Source organism: Ascaphus truei, chromosome 15 (genome assembly GCF_040206685.1).
Source record: "Ascaphus truei isolate aAscTru1 chromosome 15, aAscTru1.hap1, whole genome shotgun sequence".
Classification (NCBI taxonomy): domain Eukaryota; kingdom Metazoa; phylum Chordata; class Amphibia; order Anura; family Ascaphidae; genus Ascaphus; species Ascaphus truei.
In genome coordinates, this window is record NC_134497.1 from 45971211 (window position 1) to 45997915 (window position 26705).

Consider the following 26705-nt stretch of genomic DNA (forward strand, 5'->3'; position numbering starts at 1 on the left):
CGTAATAAACACATTGAGAGGGATACAAACACATCTCAAAGTGCATATTATACCACCCCATAGGCTAGTGGGGGTGTGGGGAAGAAACTCTTACATGGGTTTGCCTCCATTGCTATCAGCACAATCCTATCACTTGCCATACAGTCAGGGAGGTCATCCACTGATTTTGTACGAACTTATTGGGTGGTCACAGTGATTGTAACTACTATCGCACCCTTGCCACAGATCACTAACGCATTATTGTAAGTAATTACTACATGTTCTGATCCGGTCCCTATGGGGACAGGACGGTTTCTAAACAGTGGCCCCGTGACGGCCCCATTCCTATATTTATAGGTAGCTATATAATAACAATAGATCCTGAACATCTATTAGGGATCTCCATATGGTTCATCAACTTAACTTACCAGAGTTACGTTACTAATGACAGTCACGTACTGTTTAATACACATCTTATTTTAAACCCCCTTTTTTTATTTATTGGTACAAATAAAGTATTTTAACACATTCACTATACATTCAGCTGTGATAGAGTGCTTGTACACTAGGTTTCCTTTTCTCTGTGAGAAAATAGAGGCTCCTTGTAGACGGTCGAAGAGTTCTGAAATCAGAGGAAGGGGGTACCGTTTTTTTACCGTAATCTTGTTTAGCCCACGGAAGTCGATACAGGGTCTTAAGAGCCATCCTTCTTTTTCACGAAGAAGAAGCCTGCCCCGGCGGGGGAGGTAGAATTCAGGATGAACCCTTTCTTAAGATTTTCCTGGATATATGAGTGAAAGTTGTGAATAAAAACACAAGTCTGAGGATATGTTTTGCAGAATGACAGAAAAGTTTATTGCTTTGTGCGGTGCACATGCAGAGGAGAGTTTCAAAATAAAACCCTCCCAACGACATGGTGGCATACAGGCCTTATTTATACACAAAATACTAAACCCACGCCCCCTATACAAGGTTGCGTGTCGTCACTACGTAAACAAAATATGAACATGAACACATTGAGTTAAAGCATTATTATGGGATGCCTAAATGAAATGATTCAGCAATATTCCTTATACAAGCCGTTGACCTTTTCTCTACATACAGAACTTCACCCCCCCCTCGGAATGCAAGAAAGTGCCTATCTGTCTCATATTTTCATAACATTGGCACTTTCCTCTTCTGCTCAAGGTCTTGTGGCTTAAGTGATCCGCTCAATATCAATTGGAACTTCAGCAGAAAAAAATGTATTTTAAACTAACGTCCATACCAACTTTCATACAGACAATACCTAAAATGGATGCTGACTTAAAATGGTTGCTTAGATCCCAGTGCTGTTATGTCGGACCCCCCCTTACGTCAAATTCTCACTTTGTCACTCCCTCCTTTTTTATTCTTAAAACATAGCTTTTGAGAATTAAGTTTATGATGATAGTCCAGGGATAACTCAGAGGACAAGGGCGCGTGCCCTTCACTGTCATAGTCTCGTAAGGCGCTGCGGCCAATATGTCTTTTGATGAATAACTGTGATCGGCATCTTCTTTCTTCAAGGGACTGCTGTTTCTGGCATCTGTAAAGAGTGGCATCAGATTGGGGGAGGGGGTCGCGCATTTGTGGATCATATCTTTGCAACACGTGACACCCACATATATGACAACAAGTAACACCCCCAAACACACCAAAACATTCGAAAATTTTGCTCCAAGTGATTTAAGCCATTCACCTAACCCCAGAGGGTCCCATTCCATCCCATCTTCCTTTCTAAGCCTCTTTTGAATCCCTTCTATTTTATCTAGTTCATGCCGCACATTGCTACACTGATCTGGAATAAAAACACAACATTGTTTCTCAATTAGGACACATACCCCTCCTTTTGAAGCTAAAACATAGTCTAAAGCAATTCTGTTTTGTAAGGCCATAAGACTAATCTGAACCTGTTCTTGGTTTAATGATGAAATTAAAACTGCAAAATTAAGGCTACATCCTTCCTGTAAATTGTTATCTAACTAAACATACATTTTTACACAGGTTTCATTGGTTGGTGGAGACACTTGACCCATAAATTGATTCTTGTTCCTAGTGTGTGATACACCCTTTAAAGGGGTTCCCTTAAAAAAAATGGAAAAATACAGAAATTATACACATAATACAAAAAACCTTATTTTATGCAAGCAACCTTTCTTTGGATATGCAGTTGCTAGATAAAAGAAATTGCATCTATCTCTATCATCATATATTTTCAGAATCATCATAACATTCTATTACTGAGAATTGAGGGGGTTTGGTATCTGTGGAAGCGAATGCGTGATCCTCACCCCTGCATGCATTGTATACACCATTCACTCAGAATATCAGAACAGACAATGTCTGCGATGGTCAACATGGCTGACTTATGATCCTTTCCTTGTGGCTGACACATGCCCCTGGGTGACCCCCTCCTTTCAGTGGAGGTGCAACACACTTCTGGATCAAAGTTTTGCTGCACATGACACATACATAGAGAGTGATGAGTACTGCCAAAACACATACAAGAGCTTTCACAAGCCACGCTTCCAGGAAACTAATCCTGCCATCAAGGCTCAATTGTACATACACCTTAAATTTCTAACTTAACACACTCTAAAGAATAAAAATATTGAGTCTCTGAAAAAATGAAATGTTCTGATAAAACTGGGCCTTAGCTTGGTGTCTTATTTTCCTCGTTGGTTAACGGTTAGAGTTTTGACTCGGCAAGACGTTAACTTGATGCGGCTGTGCTTTAGGTGACTTTGGTCTTTGGTGGCACTGTGTAAGGAATCCGCTCCACGGTTTACTGGTTACCTTACCTTGCAGACCGGTGCAGTCCTGGAACAGCTTTCCTGAGGTTTGCTGCAGCCTGGATTCACTCAAAGCAATACACACTCCCTCTGGTATCTACTGCAGCTGTGCAGCCTTTCATTGCAAACTATACTTGCATTCACTCATTAGGGGCAGGACCTTCACACCCCCGCCGGGGATTGGCCCGCTGGCCTTTAAGTATTGCTTGCCCATAATGCTCCTTGCCGAGCATAGTCCTTACTGGATGTACTGTTTTGCCACAAGCTCTCGCTTGTTCCGCTTTGCTGATACCAGGTCACGCCCTGCGTCCTTCAGCTTCCTTCAAGCCGTTTGTTCTCCAATGCTGATTCCAGGTTACGTCCTGCATCCTTCAGCTCCCTTCAAGCCGCTTGTTCCCTTATGCTGATACGGAGGTATTCCCTGCGTCCTTCAGCTTCTGTTCCCCTGTGCTGAAGCAGAGGTTTCGTCCCTGCGTCCTTCAGCCTCCTGGATTCCTGCACTAAAGTAGAGGTTCGTCCCTGCGTTCTGCAGTCTCCTGGATTCCTGCACTGAAGCGGAGGTTTCCCTGTATCTACAGCTTCCTGGTTCCTGGGGCCTACTCTTTCCCTAATATAGAGAGGCCGTGTCCTGGTTCCTGCGCTGAAACAGTGGATTCCCTTGCCCGCTCAGGACTTTTGCGTTGTAGCACTGGTGCACCCGTGCAGCAAGACGGTGTGCTATTCTGGTCTGCCTACCATCTCCTGTGACCAGCACCATGGGCCATGGTCGTCGCTCGCGCAAAGGCCAACCCCGCGCTCCTAAGCTGAAGCGGGTTTCTCCTATCTCCTTATTGCCGAACTCTTGCATGGACAATGTTTATCCTGACGTCTCCTGTTCTGACCCTGGCTTGTACAACGACGACGCTGTCTTCTCCAATCCTGATCCTGCGACATATGACTACGAACTGCGCAATCCGGATCAGCCTGCGCGGTCTCAGGTCGGTGCTTTTACAACCCCACCTCAGCCTCGCGGTCCGACCCTGGTTTGTGGCGAGCAGAACCCTGACACACTGGAACGTTTGGTGGAGCTGGAACGAGCTTTACGTGCTTTGGATCCAGGGAAAGAACTCTGCCACTTTAATTGCTGTATTGATGGTTACTTTGGGCCTTTTCACCTGGGATGAAGAGCATGCTTGCGCAGGAAATATGTGACTATTAACCCCATCTCGAGTAAGAGAGAGAGAGAGAGAGAGAGAGAGAGAGAGAGACAGAGAGACAGAGAGAGAGAGAGAGAGAGAGAGACGTGACGTGACATGGGGGCGGCGGCGACAGCCTCAGCTCAGTGGCTGTCGGTGGAGACCTTCCGGGACCTGGCGGAGCTGACTCGCGAGATCGGGAGTGAGTGGGGAGATTTGGAGTGTTGGAGTGTCGGGGGGAGATTGTGGTGAGGGGGGGGGGTCACGGAGGCCGGGAGAGATTGGGGTGAGGGGGGGGTGGCTGATGGCCCGATGGGAGGGGGTGGTGGATGGCCCGATGGGAGGGGGTGGCGGATGGCCCGACGGGAGGGGGTGGCGGATGGCCCGATGCGAGGGGGGGTGGATGGCCCGATGCGAGGGGGGGGCGGATGGCCCGATGCGAGGGTGGGGCGGATGGCCCGATGTGAGGGGGGGGGGCGGATGGCCCAATCTGGCAACAGATGGCCCTGCAGGGGCCTGAGGCAGACAGGCATGGAAGGGGCTGGCTGCCGGAAGGGTGAGGAGTGGAAGCGCTGAGGAGGGAAAGTTGCTGAGAGGCGGGGGAGGAGCGAAGGCACTGCTCAGAGAGCCGGAGGCGGGGTAATCTCCCCCAACAACATGAACCCGCCTCCTGCTTTTTTTTTTCTCTCCAGCGCGAGCGCGGGAAAAACAGCAGAGCGAGCGCGGGAAAAACAGCAGCGCGAGCGCGGGAAAAACAGCAGCGTGAGCGGGGAAATTTTAAAAAACACACGTGTGCTGCTTGGGCCAATATTTACTCGCCCGGAGGTTAAATCCACACGCCCTGGGCGTGTAAATGTAAATAATTTATCGAACACTGTCTATACGCATATATATATATGTAGTGGTTATTTTGGGGGTTCAATATGAGCATATAGGGGTTCTGTATGATTCTAATTATTCGTAAGAATTGGGAATAAGGCAGACCTTTTTTCAAAGCAGCTGGATGATGGCTTGTTGCACACAATAAAGTGTTCTCATCTGTTTGTTTCTGAAAGATCCTTGTGGCTAATGACCCATTGCGTTTGTATACAACTGTGTCTAGAAACGATACCTCTTTTGTACTTAAATTCACAGTGAATTGGATGGTTGAGGGTAGTTTGTTCAGGTCCTCAACAAATTTCAGTAAATCAGTCTCTTGCCCATTCCAAATGAAAAACACATCAATGTAGTGTAAAAACTTAACGGAGGCGCATGCGCGAAGGATCGGGGATGGCAGCTTCATCTGTAAGCTCCGCTATCCACCGGCACATAATACCATTAAAAACGTAAAAAGTGAACAAATTTCAGCCCCACACTAGAGGGAAATAACAGGGGAACACCAGATGATGACAACCCGGCTCCAGAAAAAGAATCAAGCAGTGGATCTGCGGTCTAACTTTTCAAACACCGATATGGCGCGAAAAGTTGGGGAGCAAGAAATGTCTGATACAGACTCCTCACCCGAGTTAGGGGGAAACTCAGAAGAACTAAAGGTGATTAAAAAAGACATTACAAAACTATTTACGGACCGTAAAGCCTTTTTTCACAGTGAGGTGGAAAGCCTGAGAAAAGATTAATCAGGATTGGGACGCACACAAATGCTCTTGAGGAGAAAATGGACTCTACTATCAAAGGTCAGAGAGCTGCCAATAAAAAAATAAGCTCACTGGAGAAAAGAGTGGCAGAGCTAGAGGAGAAACAGGACAGTGAGAATCGGGACCGCCGGAATAATATAAGGATCAGAGGGATCCCCGAGGAGATATAGGATATAGAGGAGCTGATCAATCGATGGATGAGCTCACTTCTTCCAGAGAAAACGGATGCTGAATTTGGGATGGACAGATGCCATCGGGCGCTTAGGTCAAGACCCCTGCCAAACAACCCACCTAGAGACATGATCCTTCGCCTGCACTATTTTAAAACAAAAGAGGAGCTCTGCTGGATCACGAGAGCCTCCCCTTTCGTGAACTTCGAAGGCAGCAAAATAATTATATTCCAGGACATTTCCCCAATAACCTTAAACAAAAGAGGGGCTTTGCAACCCGTTACTAAAGTCCTGCGAGACAAAGGGATTAAATACTGCTGGGCTTTCCCTTTGCTTGTATTGCAAAATTGGCGCTCATACACGCTCAAACACATCTCTGAAAGCGAAGACTTCTTAAGGCCTCGTTCAGGGTGCAGGCTTTGGAGGGAGGGTGTGCTGCTGTGCGTGCTGCCGTGGGACACAAAGTATTCAATTTGAATGCTGGTTGTCAGGGTAGCAGCTGCCCTGTCTCCGAAGCCAGGAGGTGACGCTGGCTACAGTTTCACTAAACGAAAAAATCGTTTTTTGAAGCTGCAGCAGCGTCACAGGGACCCTCAGCAGCCAATGAAATCATTCTTGAGAATGATTTCATGACTGCAACTTGGATCCCTAAGCTGCCGTGTGTAGCCCCGCCCCCTCCTCAACTCCTGAAACAGTCTGCTGGGGATGAACACAGATCGCCCAGCAAACTGCCGCCCGCCCTCCCTCCAACTCCTGCAGCTGGCACCCTGAACAAGGCCTAAAGAAACTAGGAGTCAAAGAAAGAATCACTCACCAGGCAGTTGCAGAGGAGAGTCCGTCCCCAGAAGTTGAGTGGAATACTGTGAGAAACTCCACAGAGAAAAGGAGAGAGAAGGCGGGGGAGTTAGGCTCATTATCTAACCAATTAAGTCTTAAAGGGGCCATTCCCTAGTTTTCTGTATAAAGTTATGACTCTTAAAAGGGCAATACCCTTAACAGTGTTTCTGCCATAAATGGAAGAAGGATGTCCTGGCCAAGGATCCACACCAGAGCAGCTACGGAAGATCCTCGGTTCCCTATAAAACAGTGAAAATTAAAGAAAGGTTTGTGGGGGTTAAAATGGCGGTCCCACAAGGAAGTCAGGGCATCACTCATAAAGAAGATAAAAAATGGCACACAGACTATAATGGTGGAGGAAAAAAGGCGCAATCTCAGAGAGAACAAGTGAAGCCCGCCCACTATGACGTCATCACAAGAGACTAAGAAATGAGCCAGGCTCTTGAAGAAAACATGCGCAAAACATCACCTGGAACTACAGGTTCCTCAGAAGGGAGGGCAGTATGGCTATTGCTTGGAGGTTCCCGGCGGCGGTGCGCGATTGATGCCGTCGGGAGCCAGATATAGTATATAGGTGGGGGCGTCGGGAGGGGGGAAACCGTATCCCCTGGACATGACGTGACTATAGTTAATGGGCTCTGGGGACGAAGGGCCCCTAGAGGGAGGGTGAGGAAAGCAGGCCTGAAAAGATGGAGGAGATAGGAAGCTAGAGAAAATGAGGATAATGGGAGTCAAATACATGGATTGGGTGAGTTTAGGTCCAGAACATAATTAGGAGCAGTGAGCGGCCAGGTTGTAAATATACAGTAAGAAGTAAAGAATGGAGTTATAAGTAGGATTCTGAAATACAATATAAGTATCTAGGGTGTCACATACGACTCCCAGCTAGCACGCGACCTGCATACGGGGGACAAGGGTTAATATTGACGCTCGCAAGCGCACCCACTCTTCACCTCCGCAAAGGTCCGTCAAATGGACAATATCTCCTCTACAGGATCAAGGATCAATACACAACCCGCAAGCTGTCCCACTCTTCAACTTAACAAAGGTCCCTCAAATAAGTTGTATCTCCCTAGATCCGTCCCAATATACCACCGCCACGAACAGCACACAAGTGAGCACGTGACTTTATATATGCAACCAGGGTGTTAGGGTCTCCTAGACCTCCTGCCTAGCCATAGTTCTTCTTTGTCCACTGGGTGTACTGCTGCCTTCAATTTCCTCTGGGTTAATCTGTCTGTCTGTCTTCTTGTTCCTCCTGTCTCTGTCCTTTATAGCCTCTGCTTCCTGTTGTTCCCTTGCCTTTGTTTTGAGTCAGATTCCTATGCACATGCTTCTGTCTCTGATCCTGATCTGTTCCTGTACTTGATTCTGTTCATAGTAAAGGCCCTTGCTGGTAATCTGGCTTGTCCCTGTTTGTTCCCTGGTCTCAGTCCCTGCTCCCCGGTCTCAGCCCCTGCTCCCAGACCTGTTCCTTCCCCCTGTCCTGTTCCAGTCTCCTCGTTGCCGACCTCTGCTTGTTACCTGGCTAGACTGTCTGCTGCCTGCCTCGGACCCCTGCTTGTTACCCGACTGCGCTATCTGCCGCCTGCCTCGGACCTCTGATTGTGACCCCTACTACGCTCCTGCTGTTCCGGCCACCGAGATCCTACCCGCCACAGGAGTCTCCCGTGACAGAAAACACACGTCACTTCTGGATCTCGCCGGAACAGATTCTCTGCCTTCCTTCTTTAGCAGACCCCATCCGCTTGGAGGAAGATAAGTACTTTTTTGTTTGTTTTTTGAAATCCCAGTTGGGATCCTGAAGGTTTTGTTGCTGCAAAAGTTTCTGCAGGGTTTTTTGTGCCACTTTCTCCCTGAGAAGAATTCCCTTTTACAAAAAAAAAAAAGCCTTCCCTGCAGTAAATGTTTTTGCCATTTTCAGACTTTCATTGCCTGGATAAGGATTGTCCCTGCATTGTGGGTGGGCTACTGCAGATTTTCAGTCTCACATTTCTATTTAAGATGGTTACCTTGATTAACTGCTTTACCTGGTTGGACCACTGCTGTTCACAGGGGTCCCATTTCAAAAGACAACAGTGCTTCCATTATTTTGTTACTGCATGCTGTGATTTTCCTGCAATCTGTAGTTCTTCCTATGATTGGTTCTAAGGTTTCCGGTTTACTTGCAAGTTCCCCTGAAAGTTGTTTCTTTGCAACCTATGATATCCATACGGCTGATATCTAAAGTTTCAGATTTAACTGCAGGGTTCTCTGTATGATATCCCTATGCCTGATGTCTAAAGTTTCAGATTTAACTGCAGTTTTTTTCTGTCTATATGATATCCCTACGCCTGATGTCTAAAGTTTCAGCTATAACTACAGGTTTCTCTGTCTATGTTTTTTTTCCCTTGCATTTATGATACCTCTGTGACTTATGCTAAGGTCTCAAAAGGTCAGCACTCCTATCTTGTGTCTCTCTGTGTCTAATATTCCTGTTGTTCATTCTAATGCTTCTGCTTTAAAGACACATTTACGCTTTACTGGTTCTTGGGAAGTTTGGTTTCCCTACAGTATGTCCAAAGTTATGGTTCCCACTCTGAAAACAGTCTTGAGCAGTAAATGTGAACACAGTACTACTGATTCTTCAGAACTTCTCAACGCAAGGAAGAAGAAGAAAAAGAAAGGAGGTATTACTGTGGAAGTTGCAGAAGGAATTAAGGATGAACCTTTAACCCCAGAGTCTGCATTTGATGAAAGAGATATGCTGCAGCTTAAGGCAACTCACAGACTTATCCCAAGAATAGTGGAAGACAAGAAAGAAGTATTTAATCAAGGAAAAGATGATCTAACTCAGACACTTCAATCTGCACGAAAAGAGATTGATTGTCTTCATGGACGTTTAGATAGAGCGCAAGAAGCCAAGGCTGCACTACAAAGCGGTCTATCCTCAGCAATTGCTAAGTGTGTTCTCCAGGAAAAAGAAAAGCACCAGTTGGAGAGTGACCTGGATGTCACGTCAGGTGAGCTGGAGAGGACATATGCTGATGCTGCCGAGGATGCTGCTGAGGATCAGAGCCTTGCTTCTAAAAGTAACGAATTTCTGGAAATCTCTATGAAGGAAATTGACAGGCTTAATACAGAGCTTGAAACCTCTCAAAAGGAATTTCACAAGCTAAGCACAGCACTGGAAACCTCTCAGAAGGAAGTTCACAGGCTTAATACAGAGCTTAAAGTCACCCAGGAGGAGATTTGCTATTTTAAAACAGAGATACATTCTGTGAGAGACGCTTCCAAAGAGTTGAAAAGTAGGTTTGAAACTACAAAACAAATGTACAAGACCCTCTCTGTCCAAGCCAGTGAAGGAGATAAAAGACTCCATGAATCAGAAGAGGAGAAGAGAGTATTGATAGAAGAAAAGTCAAGGATGCAATTAGCACTGGAAAAAGCAGAGGGTGAGTGGGAAAAAGAAAAATATCAGTTGGAGAATGACAGGGTGATCTTGTCAAGTAAGCTGGAGAAGGCCTACACTGATTCTGCCCAGTACCAGACTTTCATGGCTCAAGTTGACGCAGCTCTGGAAGCATCTCAGAAAGAGGTTCACAGGCTTACTACAGAGCTGGAAGCCTCTAAGGAGAAGAGTTGCCACTTCAACACAGAACTATATTCATTGAGAGAAATCTTCGAAGGGTTAAATATCAGTTTTGAAATTGTAACCCAAGAGTGCAATAATATCTATGTCCAAGTCAGTGAAGGAGATAAGAAACTCCATGAATTAGGAGAGGAGAAGAAACAGTTGGCCCAGGAAAAGTTAGAATTGCAGACAGCACTGCAGGATGCAGAGAGAGTGCTGCAAGAAGAACGTGTCTCCCTGGAGCAGCGCACACAAGCAGAAAATATGCTACAGAGTTACCTGCAAGAACTGCATACACATCTGCAGGACACGAAAGAGAAATGGGTGAATGCTGAGGAAAAGCAGCGAGTTCTGCAGGAAGAAAGTTTCCAGACTGCCTACAAGGTAAAAATGCTGCAAGAGTATTTAAGTATCCAGTGTGTCCCCAAAGAGCAGCATGAGGAGCTGAAGGCCACACTGAGCATAACCAGAGCCTCTTTGGAGGAGGAGCTTAGAGCCCAGGTAATCCTGTATGAGAAGGAGCACAAGGCGGTCCAGAAACTGAAGCAAGACTTAAAGGAGCAGAGACACTGCTCCATTCCTAACAGCCAGTACACCCAAGAGAAAGAGACCTGGAAAAGGCAAGCTGCTGAGACCCTAGCAAAGGAATTTGCAGAGCTCCAAGACGTGATGAGGGATGCATGGAAGCAAGCTCAAAATGATCACAGTGAAGAGATGAAAGCCCTGAGAAGAGAATTGCAGGATGCACTCAACCAGGGGTCTCTCGCTGAGGAGTGGAAATTGTAACAACACCTAAAAATGAAAGAGCTAAAGCTGACAGCTGAACACACATCACAGTATCTCACAGCGCTGCAGGCGCAGATCGCTGAGCTCAAGACACAGCTTGCCAAAAAGGAGGAGAGAGAGGAGGTGTCCGTCTGTCAAGTGGCTGGCCTGACACTGCGCTATGAGGTCAAAATGGCCGATGCCTGCAAATTATTGGACCACACAGCCCGTGATAAGGTCTGGCTGCAGCTGGAGCTGGACAAGGTCCGGGAGGAGTACCGGCAGCTGCAGATCAGAAATGAAGAAAATGAAACACATTTAAGCTTTACTCTGAGTCAGCTGGGAGATATGGAGTCACGACTCGACTCCAAAGAAGCTGAACTGACAACTGCATTGAGTGGGAAAAGAAGTGCAGAAGGACAGCTTCAAGAGCTGAAAACTCAAATAGCTGGTCTTAATGAGAATTTAGGTGATACCACAAAATGGCAGTCACAAAAAGAGACCACGAAGAGTGAACTTAATGTCCCCATTAACTTGTATGGAGAGTCTGATGCACCTGTTCCTAAGGCCCATGTTCCTGATGTCCATGCCCCTGTGATTAAGTTGTATGTACTCATTGGGAAGTTCCTGATTCCAAAACTAATAGAGATATGTTGGTCACAAAAAGAGACCACGGAAAGTGAACTATTTGTCCCCACTGATGAATGTGAAGAGCCTGATGTATCTGTTCCCGATGCCCCTGCTATGACGTTAGATGGATCCCTTGTGAAGTTCCTTGCTATGCCTAATGTACCTGATGCTGATGCCTACGCTTCTGTGATAAGGATAAATGCACCTCTCACAGATTTCCCATCAGCACTTGACGTACACACTAAGTTGGCCTTCCATCAAGGTTTTCCTGAAGAGCTTGGAGGGTTGTCCTGAGTCATTGCTGATTACTATGTTCCTGCGAAACATGGAGTGTTGTCCGAAAGCCATCGTGAGTCCACTTTTCATCAAGGCCTCGGGGAAGAGCCTGGTGGATCATCCGGAGAATGCTCTCGAGAGGGGGGAGTAATGTCAGGGTCTCCTAGACCTCCTGCCTAGCCATAGTTCTTCTTTGTCCACTAGGTGTGCTGCTGCCTTCTGTTTCCTCTAGGTTCCTCTGTCTGTCTGTCTTCTTGTTGCTCCTGTCTCTGTCCTTTATAGCCTCTGCTTCCTGTTGTTCTTTTGCCTTTTTTTTTAGTCAGATTCCTATGCACATGCTTCTGTCTCTGATCCTGATCTGTTCCTGTACTTTATTCTGTTCATAGTAAAGGCCCTTGCTGGTAATCTGGCTTGTCCCTATTTGTTCTCCGGTCTCAGCCCCTGCGCCCCGGTCTCAGTCCCTGCTCCCCGGTCTCTGCCCCTGCTCCCAGACCTGTTCCTTCCCCCTGTCCTGTTCCAGTCTCCTCGTTGCCGACCTCTGCTTGTTACCTGGCTACGCTGTCTGCCGCCTGCCTCGGACCCCTGCTTGTTAACCGACTGCGCTATCTGCCGCCTGCCGCGGACCTCTGATTGTGACCCCTACTACGCTCCTGCTGTTCTGGCCACCGAGATCCTCCCCACCACAGGAGTCTCCCGTGACATAGGGTTAATACACAAGGCTACTCTAGCAACCCCCCTTTCTCCTCTGCAAGGAACCAGCGAGTTAGTATTAACCCCTACTCAATTGCACATCATAACCATCCACTGCCACCACCTGAGGTTATGCAAATATGAAATAAGATCTTAGACTAAAATATCCGCCAGGGCCTCAGGTCCCTGTTTATTATAGGAAAACTATGCACTTTAACACAAAATCAGTTGTAGTAACATGTTCCCGAATTTAGTAAGTTATTCTCTCTAGTTTGCACCAGTTCATTCAGAGCCCAAAGGATTACTTATTAAATGTTTTAATATATATATAAAAATACACTGCTTGGATTACAGAAAAGGTATTACAAAATAAACATACAGTTACAATATAAGGCAGAGCAGCTTCTTAAAATAAAAGAGGTAAACCAGAAAATCCTATACAGTACATTACTAAATGCTATGGATATTCCCCAGAGAAGCGCTGGTTCAGACTTTGAGATCTACCTTGCTCTCCCAAGCATGCCCCCGGTCAGATCTGACGTTTAACAAGTTTGCCCAGTCTGAAGTACAATTCTTTCTTAAGGCACCGTCATGAGCCCATTCCTTTCTACAGAATACTTTGGAGCTGCTCTCCCTTTATTAAAACAATTACAACCTTTGAGTGGGCTATCCGGCTGGAGCCCCCTACCCCAAGTAAGTTCCTTTGAAGCTCAGAGCAGCTCAAAGAAACAATCCTGACTGGTTCCAAACTCAGCATTTTGTATTTTGTTACAAGAAGTGTAGCTCATTAACCCCTCAAGCACCAGAGGGATGCAAAAATACCTATTACTTGATGGAGTTATAAGTAGGATTCTGAAATCAAATATAAGTATATAGGGTATTAAAGAGTGAGGCCTACAGGCAAATAGCGAAGAGGAGAAAGGAAAGAGGAGGGAAGATAGAAGGACATAACTCAAGAGACGGGGTCAGGAACATAAGTGAGAAAGAAGGGCAACTTCTAAGAAGGGGCAGAAAATACACCTAAGTTCAAGTTCCGAAAAACTGGCAGAGTTTGCAAAAGCAACAAGAGAGATGATCTAGGGCTCCACGGATTTTTAGCAAAACAATTTATTCATGAAACACAACGTTTCGGCCTCACTTGGGTCTTTGTCAAGTGACTGATAATGAACTAGCAAACACAATGTCTCATCTATATATACCCCTCCATATTAGTGAAACAAGTGAGCAAACACACCCCCCCACAGCAAACACTGATCACCCCATGTGTGTCCTATGAAGATCATTCCCCTCCTCCGTTGGAAACTTGGAACACAGTTGCGTTTCATCCGCATACATAATGGTAGTATCCCGTAGTCTCGCGATATCTTCGTTGACGCTGACATCACAGTGGGCGGTCCTTCTGGTGCCTCTGCTGCCGTAGCAGCCTCCTATTGTTATCTAAGGCATCCCCCATCAGTGATGTCATCGTGGGCGGTCCTACATGCTCCCTGGAGTTGAAGCTGCATCCTCCTCTGTCCCAGCGCCGTGAAGCATTAAATATATGCTATTCAAAGCAGTGAATGGCTCCTTGTAGTGTTGTGAGCACATTGGCGATCTCATGGGGGGGGGGACACGACTGATGTCTGTCAGCTCACGAAGATAATGCGGCACATGTAAATAATGGAGGAATAAAGAGTTAAATGATGCATAGGATGGGATCAAAACACAGTGAAATTATACAGCAATAATATATACATAGCGGTGGAAGGAATCTGCAAAAATAATAACAACAACAGCAGTATGAAGGTAATAAGCCACCAAAAATCATTTCCTATCTAGGAAGCAGTTTAAAGATAAAAAGTCATTTAGACACCTTGGAAACATGGTATCAAGGGTGAAAATCCAGTAAGCCTCCCTTTGCAAAAGTACCTTATCTTTCTCAGAGCCTGGATGAAATTTAGTAACCTGTTCAATCCCCATTAATTTGAGAGAGGATATATTATGTTTAAAATCAATGCAGTGTTTAATGAGTGCAGTTTCCTCTTTCTGGTTTTTAATCTTGCTGTGGTTCTCAATATATCTGGTTTTGAGCATTCTGTTAGTTTTGCCTACATAAATGAGGCCACAGGGACATTTAATGATGTAAATCACCATAGTGGAAGTACATGTGATCCTTCTCTTAATGTTGTATTTAAAACCCGTATGCGGATGATGGAAGGTGTCTCCTGGGTTTAAGCTTTTATACACTACTATGGCATTTGAAACAACCCGGTTTACTGGAACTGAGAAAATGTGCATTAGTATAATATTTGCTATCATCAGCACGGATCAACATATCACGTAGATTAGGACATCTTATATGCAAATCTTGGTTTAGACCTACATACAGTATTGAGAGTTTCATCCATCTGTAGGATGCCCCAATGTCTGTGGATACTGTTCTGTAAATGCCTACTTATTGTCGTGTATTTACTGACAATATTGACCCGTTCAGAGGTATCTTTAGGTGGCATAGACGTAGCATCCCTCTCAAAAGATCGTGATATATCAGTCAGTCTATGTCCCCGTGATATGAAACGTTGTTTGATATCATCAAGGGTTTCAACCGGTCTGTCCACAATATGAGTTGCTCTCACCTTTTGAGAAAAGGGCAGCATGTTTTTAAGTGTAGACAGATGGAAGCTAGACGCGTGTAGCGTCAAATTCCTATCCGTCGGTTTGCGATAAAGATCAGTGTGTAACTTTTGGCCATTAAATGAAACCAAAACATCCAAGAATGCTATTTGTGATGTACTCCAGCTTTCAGTAAAGCGGATGGGAGTAGGTAATCCATCTAGGTAAGAGAAGAACGCTATAAGTTCCTCTTCAGTCCCTGACCAGATGAAAAAGAGATCATCTATATAGCGACAAAAGAAAGCCATCCTCTCAAAGTACTCAGTACTGAAGATATAGCGTTCCTCAAATTGTGCCATATAGAGGCATTTTTTTGCATTTATTTGCATTGTTCTGGTGTGCTACACATCCATATATCTCTGCAGAGTTTGCAAAAGGACAGTTCTCTATGTTCACAACTAAAGGTTAATATTGTTCAAGTAGTTAGTAATATAGAAAATAGAGAGCGCCGGGGTGGGGGCGGCGGCTCCGCTACCTCAGCCGTTGGCATGTGCTGGCAATGCAGTGCGTCTGGCTTAACCTGACAAGCTGCCCAAGTCCCGTGGTTTCATGGGTTATTTGATGGCCCATGTCCTTGGACCCAGGGGATAAAGGGTCTAGGGAACATAGGTTACCCCAGAGCACCGGAACCTTGGTCACTATTGACCACCAAAGGTCCAATTTTATATGTTGTTTGTCTTTTTTCCCCAGTATTCCCCTCTGTGTGTTCCCATCCCCATCCCAGGTTCCCTGCAGGAGGGCGAGAGAGGTGCATCAGTTCATAGACAACACAAGTGGAGATGGAGACTCGGTTGGCATCGGAGCTTAAGCATGACAAGGGTGAGCAACAACCACAGCAGTCCACACAAACAATTCAAATGGCAGTAACATTTATTTCACAAAACGTAAAAAGCTTTAACAGTCCACAGAAACGACGTATCGCCTTCTCCGACTTTAAAAGGAAGAGAGCGGACATTCTGTTTTTACAAGAAACACACTTTAGCGTGTGGAATAGCCCTAATTATTTAGACAAAAATTATAGACAAATCTACCTGGCATCCGCAAAGGTAAAAAAAGAGGCGTAGCCATATTGTTTAGCAATATGTGGGGCGCACCAAGCACCCTCTTAAGGTGCGCATCCAAGAACATATACGTAACATCAAAATCGGTTTTATCAAACATAGTCTCTCCAAACATTATGCTCTGCACCATAATGGGAATCCCTCCTCCTTGCTCTTTAAGGGCATCAAATATGTCCCTAGAAATAGAAGGGGCGGTGATAGGGTTAAAGAGTTATCTGTACAAGAGACCTTCTGGATACATAAGTTGAGGACTCTGTATCCGGGGGGTCTAAATGAGGACATCGATATCTGGTCCCTTTCATAGATGACATTCTATGCATATGGGATGGTGACCAATGTTCTGTAGGTCATTTTGTAAAATACATCAATAGCAATGACAGAAATCTGTCCTTTACCCATTTGGAAAATGTAAAGGAAATTAGTTTTCTGGATTTAAGCTTGACAGTTACGGATGAAGGGAAGTTGATAACAAAAACACACTTTAAGGATGTGGATTCAAATAACTTATTGCTGGCCACTAGCAATCATAAAAAAACATGGATTCAAAATATCCCAAGTGGCCAGTTTTATAGGTTAAGAAAAAATTGCAGTTCAGATAAAGATTTCGAAACACAGGCGAATGACCTTACCTCTAGATTTCTGGAGAGAGGCTATTCATTGAAAAAATTAAATAGTGATTTAGATAAGGTGAGAAAACTTGATAGGAGTCAAATGTTAATTCCAAAGGTAAAAAAACAAAAAAATCAGGAGGGTCATGATGGCAAATGTAATGTTGCATTCATCACCAATTTCAACTCTATGACGATGCAAATTAAAAAAATTGTTAAAAAAACACTGGGCAATTTTAGCAAGTGACCCAATATTGGGGGCTCACATTTCAAAATTTCCCAAATTTATATATAGGAAAGCAAAAAACCTCAAAAATACTTTATCCCCTAGTGATATTAACATCAAAGAGAACTCTGTTGGGGAAAAAAGATGGTTTAATACTAAACCAGTTGGAAACTTTAAATGTGAAAAATGCTCAGTGTGTAAACATTTGCATCCAAAGAAAAACTCATTTATATGTAATTTTACAGGAGAAGTTTTTGAGGTCTCTGACTTCATCTATTGTAATTCAGACCATATTGTTTATTTAATAGAATGCCCCTGTGGCCTACAATATGTGGGGCACACCAAGCGCCCTCTTAAGGTGCGCATCCAAGAACATATACGTAACATCAAAATCGGTTTTATCAAACATAGTCTCTCCAAACATTATGCTCTGCACCATAATGGGAATCCCTCCTCCTTGCTCTTTAAGGGCATCAAATATGTCCCTAGAAATAGAAGGGGCGGTGATAGGGTTGAAGAGTTATCTGTACAAGAGATCTTCTGGATACATAAGTTGAGGACTCTGTATCCGGGGGTCTAAATGAGGACATCGATATCTGGTCCCTTTACTGATTATTTGTCATTACCATTATGATCCTCTGTTTTAGTTAGGGGAATATTCCCCTGCTACCTATTTGTGCTCTTTCTAGTGCCTAATGTAATTTCTTCTTTTTTATATATATATATTTTTTTAAATATATGCTTCGTGCTTCTTTTTCAGGGTCTAATTTTTATAGGCGGTTTAATTTTATTTGTGTGCAAATACACTCTAACACTTTCTTTCTTTTTATTTTAGAGCCGTTTTCTCATATTTGTAATATTGTATTGTTGTTTGTTTGATTAAAGTTTATATTGTTGTCAATGTTGCCTGTAGCAACCACTAGTTGTAACACATGGAGTCATTGACTCCTCCCCGCTTTCTCTGTATTGGCTGGAGGATCTGATTGTGACGATCGTGAGGGTTTGGCCCGGGATTAACGGGGTTACCCCCCCATTTGGCCACCCTCTAACCTCGCCAGGGAGACAAGGGGTTAACTGGGCTGAGGCCCAGAAATGTGATCTAACCCTTGTTTTAACATGAAAATGCTTATTCCCCTGTTCCCCCATGTTTTATTGTTTCTGGTTTAATCAGTGTCTGCATAACACACCCACTGGGACTTAAGGGGTTAATATTATATGCAGTGCTGAATAAACGGTTCCCTGAAAACTGGTAATTTGGGAACGGAGTGCGCCAGCACCCTGAATCTGGGGGTGCAGCCTCCGGGGAACCCCCCAAGTACACACATATTAAAAATATAACTTTGTCATAAGGGGAACATATATTTTTGATAAAGTGCCTTTCTGGGGCAGTTTTTGAAATGTACAGGCAGAATGCTAATGGTGTGCTAATGCTAATGTACAGGCAGAATGCCTGCCCTTTTGTAATGCATGAGGAACCAAATGGTCTTGACACCTTAAAGCTGGGTTACCTCTGTATGCTAGATAGGACATCTTGCTAGAATTTACATAAGCCCTGATCAAGGGGTAATTACCTAATTGCTATTCGGGACCCAGGAAGCTAGAGTGGGGGTGAGCCTTATAACTCACACCTTACAGCAAAAGGTATCCTGCTTCAAAGGGTTTATTGATGGGGGTAGGGGTGGAGCTACCCCAAGCAGGAAACCAGAATGAGTGACCTTATTAAATATAAGAATATTATGAGATGTCCTTGGCTGAACATGCTAAGAGTTACATATGTGTATTCGTGGGATTTAGCCCATCTTTTGAGTCTAAACACTTTATATCTAACAGCTACTAAGTGCCAGATATTAATATCTCTATTAATTTTCATATTACACTGTAATGTTTGGTCTCTCTGAGAGCGCCAGGTGTGACGGAATGTATTAATATGTTTCACCTGCCTGTACGTATAACTGAACTGAAGTTATGCAGTGATTTGCATTAAATATGACATTTTGGTTGAGTTCTGAGAAACTGCAACCCCCCTGCTATGATAATGAGCAGGAAGGCTAGAATTTACATAGCCTGGTCATCACAGGCTAAATTGCTAATTGTTTATGCTTGGCCTAGTGACCAAAGGAAATAACCAGTTTAAGTGTTATACTTCGCACTAAACACTGGAAGTCCCAAGCTGCTTCAAAGGGACTTTTGCTAGACAGCTCGGCGCCGTGGGTTAAGAGAAGGGTTAAAATGATATATAAGTCAGAGCCACCCTTTACCCATTGTGTTCATTGTCTTCATGCAAAAAGTCTTCACGTGTTCATTGTCTGCATGCCTGCATGTCATCAGGCCTGTTGTGCTATACCATCTTGATTGCTGAGAAGAAATGCCATGCAATGTCTTGGGCTGATTGCTGCATGAAACTGCCAGTCCAGATGGGATTGTTCATTATTTTCATCTTTTAAGTAAGTGTCTATATTTTGCTGTTATTAGTACATTTTTTGTGTGTTCACCTTTATCAAGGAATAAATTATATTTTATCATATCTAAGTCTCGTCCCAGTTCAAACCCAGGTATATATATATTTATATATAGTTTTGGTGTAAATTACAGCCTGTCATAAGCTACCGTGAAACTGATTGATGGGCCAATCAGATGTGAGCGTGGGGTATTTCAATGCTGTATGTTCTAACCATTTATTATTCCCTGATGAAGAAACCGTAAGGTTTCGAAACGCGTTGGAAAGGTTCTATTTGTTTTATCCTATTGGACTTTTCACCCCACTACTGCGGGTTCTCTCGGCCACTGGAGAAAAGATTGCGACGCGAGTTGCAGTGGCGCTTCCCAGTGACGTCACAAACTCGGAAGTGCCGGATCGGTGGGCTGTGAGCGTGCATCCAGCCATTGCAAAGACCTACCCGATACCACAATATCACTCGTGTGTACCACGAGTTTGCTGGACTCTCCACCTATGTGAGTGGGATTATCTAGGATCCATATACCTTGACGGGGAACTGCTTGTACCACCACTGATGACATCTTATTTGGCGTTCTCTCTGGTGCACGGGTAACATTAACCCCTGACATGCCTGTTTAATTTTGTCTTGATGTACGCACAATACTTACCTTTATTGATGGTTACTTTTAATATATCTTTTAATGCACTATGAGCGTTGTGCGCTGTTTTTTGTGTATGGATGGTGTGCCTGCAAAAATGTAAACAAAGACATTTTTCTAAGTCCTGATCCTTTTGCGCCTGCCTTGGGCTGGTGTTTTTTCAAGCGCATTTTTAAAGAACGATTTCTTAGCGTAGCTTAGAGAATCGTGCAGACTGGCAGAAATCAGCGTATTTAGCTGATCGTACGTGTTTGGCTTGACTTAGAAAAAATTCTGCAAAAAAGCCTGTTTAAGAGCGTAAAGTGCCTGTTAGCGCTGCTCTGTGAATCGCGCTGAGCGCAATATCACGTTCTAAAAGCACTTTGCACTCTTAAAGCCACTTTATGGAGCTTAGTGCATAGCCCCCTAAGTGTGTACTTACATTTTTCACACATGGCTTCTCCATTTTGGCTTTATTTTTGTTAAATAAATCACGACACGGTGTAATATGTTATGTGTTGTTGTTCATCTGAGGTTGTATTTACCTAATTTTCAGACCTGTTAAGGAACAGATGATTGTTATTATGTCCTGATATGTAAACCCATAGAATTGAAAGAGGGTTTACTTTCTTTTTCACACAACTGTATATATGTACTTTCACCACGATTTTTTTTTAAAGCACAATTTGGGTGTTTTAACATTTTGTTTTCAGCGTGTTCCTGCTTACAGCGATGTCTAGATCAGTTCCAGCAGCTGAATTACTGTTTCAGGCTCTTTGGAAGCAGCGTATATGTCAGAAGCAGGATCGGGAGGACTTTTTTATACCTTCTACCCATGCGCATTGAATTCAAGATGGCTACCGCGTCTCAGAGAATGCCTAGCAACGTTGGATTTCAGCTAAGCAGAGCGCAAGCAGTAAACAGAAGGGAACTGTTCACTGCGCATGCGCCTAGAGTCCTCAGCTCCAGACGTCTGCATACCAGAATCTAGGAGGCTAGAAACGCATTCCAAAGTGTCTGCAGGAACAGAGGTTGGGCGGGCTTTTGCCAGGTTCAATAATTTAATTACATAATTGGTTGCAATTAAGAGCCATTAGCCACACCTGACATGTAGGGTAGTTGTGTTAAACTGTCTTTCACTCACTACACCACCTTGAGAAAGGTCCCATTTGTGGGACCGAAACGTCGGTTTTCAGTGTCATTTCATTTCAAAACAAAACTCTTTCACCTGACTTACCTGAGTGCTGTCCCTGATTTCGCGTAAAAACGGTATCGTATGAGACAGCGGAAGAGAGAGATCTGCCTGGTAACACAAAGCTCAATTTGAACGTGGTGCTTCCAGTCCCGTGCCCCCACTCCCCTCCCCCTGTGCCGTGCTCCCCCAGCAAAATGCTTTTCATTCTGGGTTAGAGTTAAAATACAAAATAAAGTTGGAGGTGTGTCTCCTTGACTCTGACCATAGATTTTGGCCTCAGATTCCCATATGAACACCTCACTCGGCCTGGCAATGTGCTTGTGGGGAGGTAACGCCAGCACATGTGTAACATGAATCTCTGCCCTTAGAGGTGTGCAAGTGTAACCCTCAGTGGGAAAGGTGCCTGTGTGAGTTGGCACCACTTGTTATATCATTACTGCATATGTATATGTCATTAATAAAGGGACACTTAACCCCCTCAGGTGCATTTTCATTTCAACATATAACCTGTGAAATTGATGGTCAACTCTTGCTGCTCTCTAGAGATATTAAAGGAACATGGCAGTATGTAAAGGCGGCTGCATTAATGTCCCTCACTGGGGACGTTAGTCAGTGTCTCTGTCCTCCACTTCAGTATTCACAGGACACTCTAGGACATTTGGTCGCGGCCATTTTACCTCGACTCTCCCCACCGCTGGCCACTTTGCTATTAAGGTAAGTGCCTAAACCCCTACCCTAAAATCCCTACCTCAAGTCCTTACCCTAAAACCCCCTACCCAAAACAGTCTGCGACCCAACGCTGGCGGCCCATTGGTCACACTGAAACTATTCTGATTCACAGCTAAGCGAGACTATAAACCGCTTCAGCATAATGGGGAACACACATTTTATTAGGACCAACAGCATGGAAATATAAAACATTAAGAACATTTTTCTTTCAATCAAACTACAATAAGAATGATACAAATAACCTGCATTAAAAAAGTTATAACATGCCTGGCTTTAGAGAAAGGTCTCTCCCCTGTGTGTCCTCATGTGTCTGTTCAGGTTGGATAACTGAATAAATCCCTTCCCACATTCACCACATACATGCGGTATCTCCCCTGTGTGTGTCCTCTTGTGTGTGTTCAGGCTGGATGACACACTAAATCCCTTCCCACATTCCCCACATACATACGGTCTCTCCCCAGTGTGTGTCCTTGTGTGATTGTTCAGGTGGGATAAGTCACTAAATCCCTTCCCGCATTCCCCACATACATACGGTCTCTCCCCTGTGTGTGTCCTCGTGTGTTTGTTCAGGTGGGATAAGTTACGAAATCCCTTCCCGCATTCCCCACATACATGCGGTCTCTCCCCTGTGTGTGTCCTCCTGTGTATGTTCAGATGGGATAACTGACTAAATTCCTTCCCGCATTCCCCACACACATACGGTCTCTCCCCTGTGTGTGTCCTCTTGTGCATGTTCAGGTTGGATGACACACTAAATCCCTTCCCACATTCCCCACATACATACGGTCTCTCCCCTGTGTGTGTCCTCGTGTGTGTGTTCAGGTGGCATAAGTCACGAAATCCCTTCCCGCATTCCCCACATACATGCGGTCTCTCCCCTGTGTGTCTCCTCTTGTGCGTGTTCAGGTTGGATAACTCACTAAATCCCTTCCCACATTCCCCACATACATGCGGTCTCTCCCCTGTGTGTGTCCTCTTGTGTCTGATCAGGTGGGATAACTGACTAAATCCCTTCCCACATTCCCCACATACATACGGTCTCTCCCCTGTGTGTGTCCTCGTGTGTTTGTTCAGGTGGGATAAGTCACAAAATCCCTTCCCGCATTCCCCACATACATGCTGTCTCTCCCCTGTGTGTGTCCTCTTGTGCGTGTTCAGGCTGGGTGACACACTAAATCCCTTCCCACATTCCCCACATACATGTGGTCTCTCCCCTGTGTGTTTCCTCATGTGTGTGTTCAGGCTGGATAGCCGACTACATCCCTTCCCACATTCCCCACATACATGCGGCATCTCCCCTGTGTGTGTCCTCTTGTATATGTTCAGGCTGAATAACCGACTAAATCCCTTCCCACATTCCCCACATACATGCGGTCTCTCCCTGGTCTGTGTCCTTTTCTGTGGGCTTTGGCCTGATAATCAAGTCAGATTCTTCCCACTTTCTCCAAGATCTTTTCCTGTGGCAGCTGCTAATACATATTTTTTGGAATGAGAAGCAGTTACATTGTTTATTAATTGCCTTGATTGATTGAAAGACGCATTTTCTGTAATTTATTGGAATGTTGCAAGATTATTCTGTCCTCATCTTTTCCATATACTCATTTGGGTGTTGGAACTTCAGATGTTTAAGGAGATAATCCTGACTGCTAAAAGCAACCTCACAGTGTTGGATGGGATGGGTGGATTATTGGTGCTTGTCTTTGTACTAGACGAAACAAAAAAAGTCACTGTTACACAAACTGTCTGACAAAAGGTCATGGAGGAGAGGTAAGTTGGCATATCACAAAAAGTTCAGGATGAAAGTATTTAAAGTGGATCATAATATTTAATGATTTAAAAGGAAATCTCACTAGCTGCAAAACACCAATTGAAGTGGCAGAAATCTTTTCAACTCCTTTGATAGATAGTAAGTCGATAGTTTCAGTTGTGAAGGAATAATTAAAAACTGTTTGTACAATGAATAGAATACATGTCTCATTAGAAGCTCACATATCAGTCACCGGGTGCTCCCGTTACCACACCATGTACCAGGTCTCTAATAGTTATAGGACGACCCAACTTTCTGCTATATCTCCATTGTTAAATCAGGAACCAAATGCCCAATTTGACATCACAGATGTTATTCAGACTTAATTAAGCTATACCAGTATCATCCAGTGAATTCCAGAACTGTGTAATTTTTTAATACAATTGATAAAAAAACTTTTATTTAGGGAACAATGAGTCTGTACTTGTGTTACCACAGCATGGGATTAGATGCAAAGCCAGTAAAACCACTCACAGACGGCCGTTTCGACCTTTTGGGTCTCATCAGTGTGCGGCTAGTTGTACGGACTTTGCAATTCAAGGACTGCAAGGTTTACCATACTTTATATAAAAGTTATGGTGGGTGAAAAAGGCGACTGTACAGAGCCAGTACAACCAGCCTCACACTGATGAGACCCAAAAGGTCGAAACAGCTGTCTGTGAACAGTTTTACTGGCATTGCATCTAATCCCTTGCTGTGCTTAAAAGCTGTATGAACAGCGAGCATTAGTTTATAAGGGTTCCATGTAAAAATGGATTTCATGCAAAAGGTGGCACTGTGAGCTCAATTGCATGTCATTTCCCAGAATCCCTTGCCACAGTGGAAGCACTGTATGCTACTGTAGATGATAATGTGAAAGGCTGGGTTGCAGACCTGTCTAAGACATGTGAATGTGCTCACAAGTGATTAGATAAATATATCTAACATTTTTATGTTTATTGAGTTCTATGATATCACTCAGTTATTTCACTATTTAGTCATTTCACTCTTATGTTAAATTATATTATTAATAATTTCTCCTATGGTTTTACACATACACACACACACAATATGCACACACACACACTAATATATATATATATATATATATATATATATATATATATATATATATTGTGACAAACAGCTTACTCCGGGGCTCCGCTGCTTGTCCGGGACGGTTAGAACACGGTCTTTTAGGGTAGGTTAAAATGAGGAGGCGTCACGTACTGTTCCTTTAAACAGGCTGGGCCTGGTTTATTCAGTCCCAGGCACTGAGACTGCCACAGTGCATACAACAAAACACATCAAAACAAAAGCTGCTCACCTGCGCGATAACTTAACTTAGATTTCCCTAACTCAGGGTGGAAGTGGCTTTTCCACTTTCCAACAACAAAACAAGGTACTTTTGCAGACTTAGCCAAATGAACAGAACGATTGAACCTGTGTGGGGAAGAGGCTTCTCCCCACTGTGTTCAGCAGCCTTCCAGGCTCTGGAGAAGAGACAAGAGCAACCAGGAAATCAGTCTTACATACCTGATTTCTAATTAGCATGACAGGTGACAGAAATCAGGCAGCCAGACAAACTCTGGTCTGGATCTCTCATCCCTCAGTTCCAGCGCTTGCCAAACTGTGGGATGGAGTGCATGTATTATAAGGCTGCACTCCCAGGCCAGACAGGATAGAAACTGTTCAGTATCCTGGGAGCCCTATATATGGAATTTATTACCATCCCCTGGTTTCTGTCACATATCCTCCCCCCCAGCTCAGACCCCGAGGGATGAGCGACCATGAATATTAGGGAGTGCATCCTTGACAACCCGTCAGCATTGCCATGTTTGTGCCCTGACCTGTGTTCCACAGAAAATTTAAAGGGTTGTAGGCTTAGGAACCACCTGGTCACTCTAGCATTCTTCTCCCTGTTTTGACACATCCAGGTAAGGGGTGCATGATCTGTGACCAACCGGAATTTTCTCCCCAACAGGTAGTATTTGAGCGTCTCTACAGCCCACTTTATTGCGAGACACTCTTTCTCTACTATGGAGTAATTCTTCTCCTGGGGATTTAGTTTCCTACTTAAATAAAGGATGGGGTGTTCCTCACCTTGAGACTCCTGGGAGAGTACCGCCCCCAGCCCTACCTCAGATGCGTCGGTTTGGACTACGAACTCTTTGGAGAAGTCAGGTGTGACCAACACTGGTTGGGCACAGAGAGCTTCTTTCAGGCTTCTAAAGGCCTGTTCGGTTTCGGGGGACCACTTTACCATAAGCGGTCCTCTTGCTTTTGTGAGGTCGGTTAGTGGGGTTGCCTTAGTTGCAAAATTGGGAATAAACCTTCTATAGTACCCAATTAACCCCAAAAAGGTCCTTACTTGTTTTTTTGTAACTGGCCTTGGCCAACCTTGTATCGCCTCCACTTTGAGTGTTTGGGGTTTGAATAAACCTCTGCCAATAGAATACCCCAGATACTTGGCCTCCTCCAGACCAATGGTGCATTTAGCGGGGTTAGCAGTTAGTCCAGCAGACCGAACTGCGTCGAGCACAACTTGGACCTTTGGAAGGTGGGATTGCCAATCTTCACTATGGATTACCACATCATCCAGGTAGGCAGCAGCATACCGAGCATGTGGTTTTAAAATTTTATCCATCATTCTTTGGAATGTGGCGGGAGCTCCATGTAAGCCAAAAGGCAGCACCCTATACTGAAAGAGGCCATCTGGGGTTGAGAAGGCTGTCTTTTCTTTTGCCCTTTCTGTGAGGGGAACCTGCCAGTACCCTTTTGTTAGGTCTAG

General features: G+C 44.5%; 2 protein-coding genes across 2 annotated transcripts in view; both read right to left on the reverse strand.

The window, feature by feature from the left end:
• LOC142466893 (uncharacterized) overlaps positions 1-26705 on the reverse strand; it is a 659285-nt gene that overhangs the window by 610731 nt on the left and 21849 nt on the right.
• LOC142466901 (uncharacterized) overlaps positions 22271-26705 on the reverse strand; it is a 70095-nt gene continuing 65660 nt past the window's right edge. Inside the window, exon 3 of the mRNA XM_075572496.1 lies at positions 22271-23833. Coding sequence (XP_075428611.1) covers positions 22402-23421 — 1020 coding nt within the window. The 5' untranslated portion in view covers positions 23422-23833 and the 3' untranslated portion in view covers positions 22271-22401. The remainder of the gene's footprint in view (positions 23834-26705) is intronic.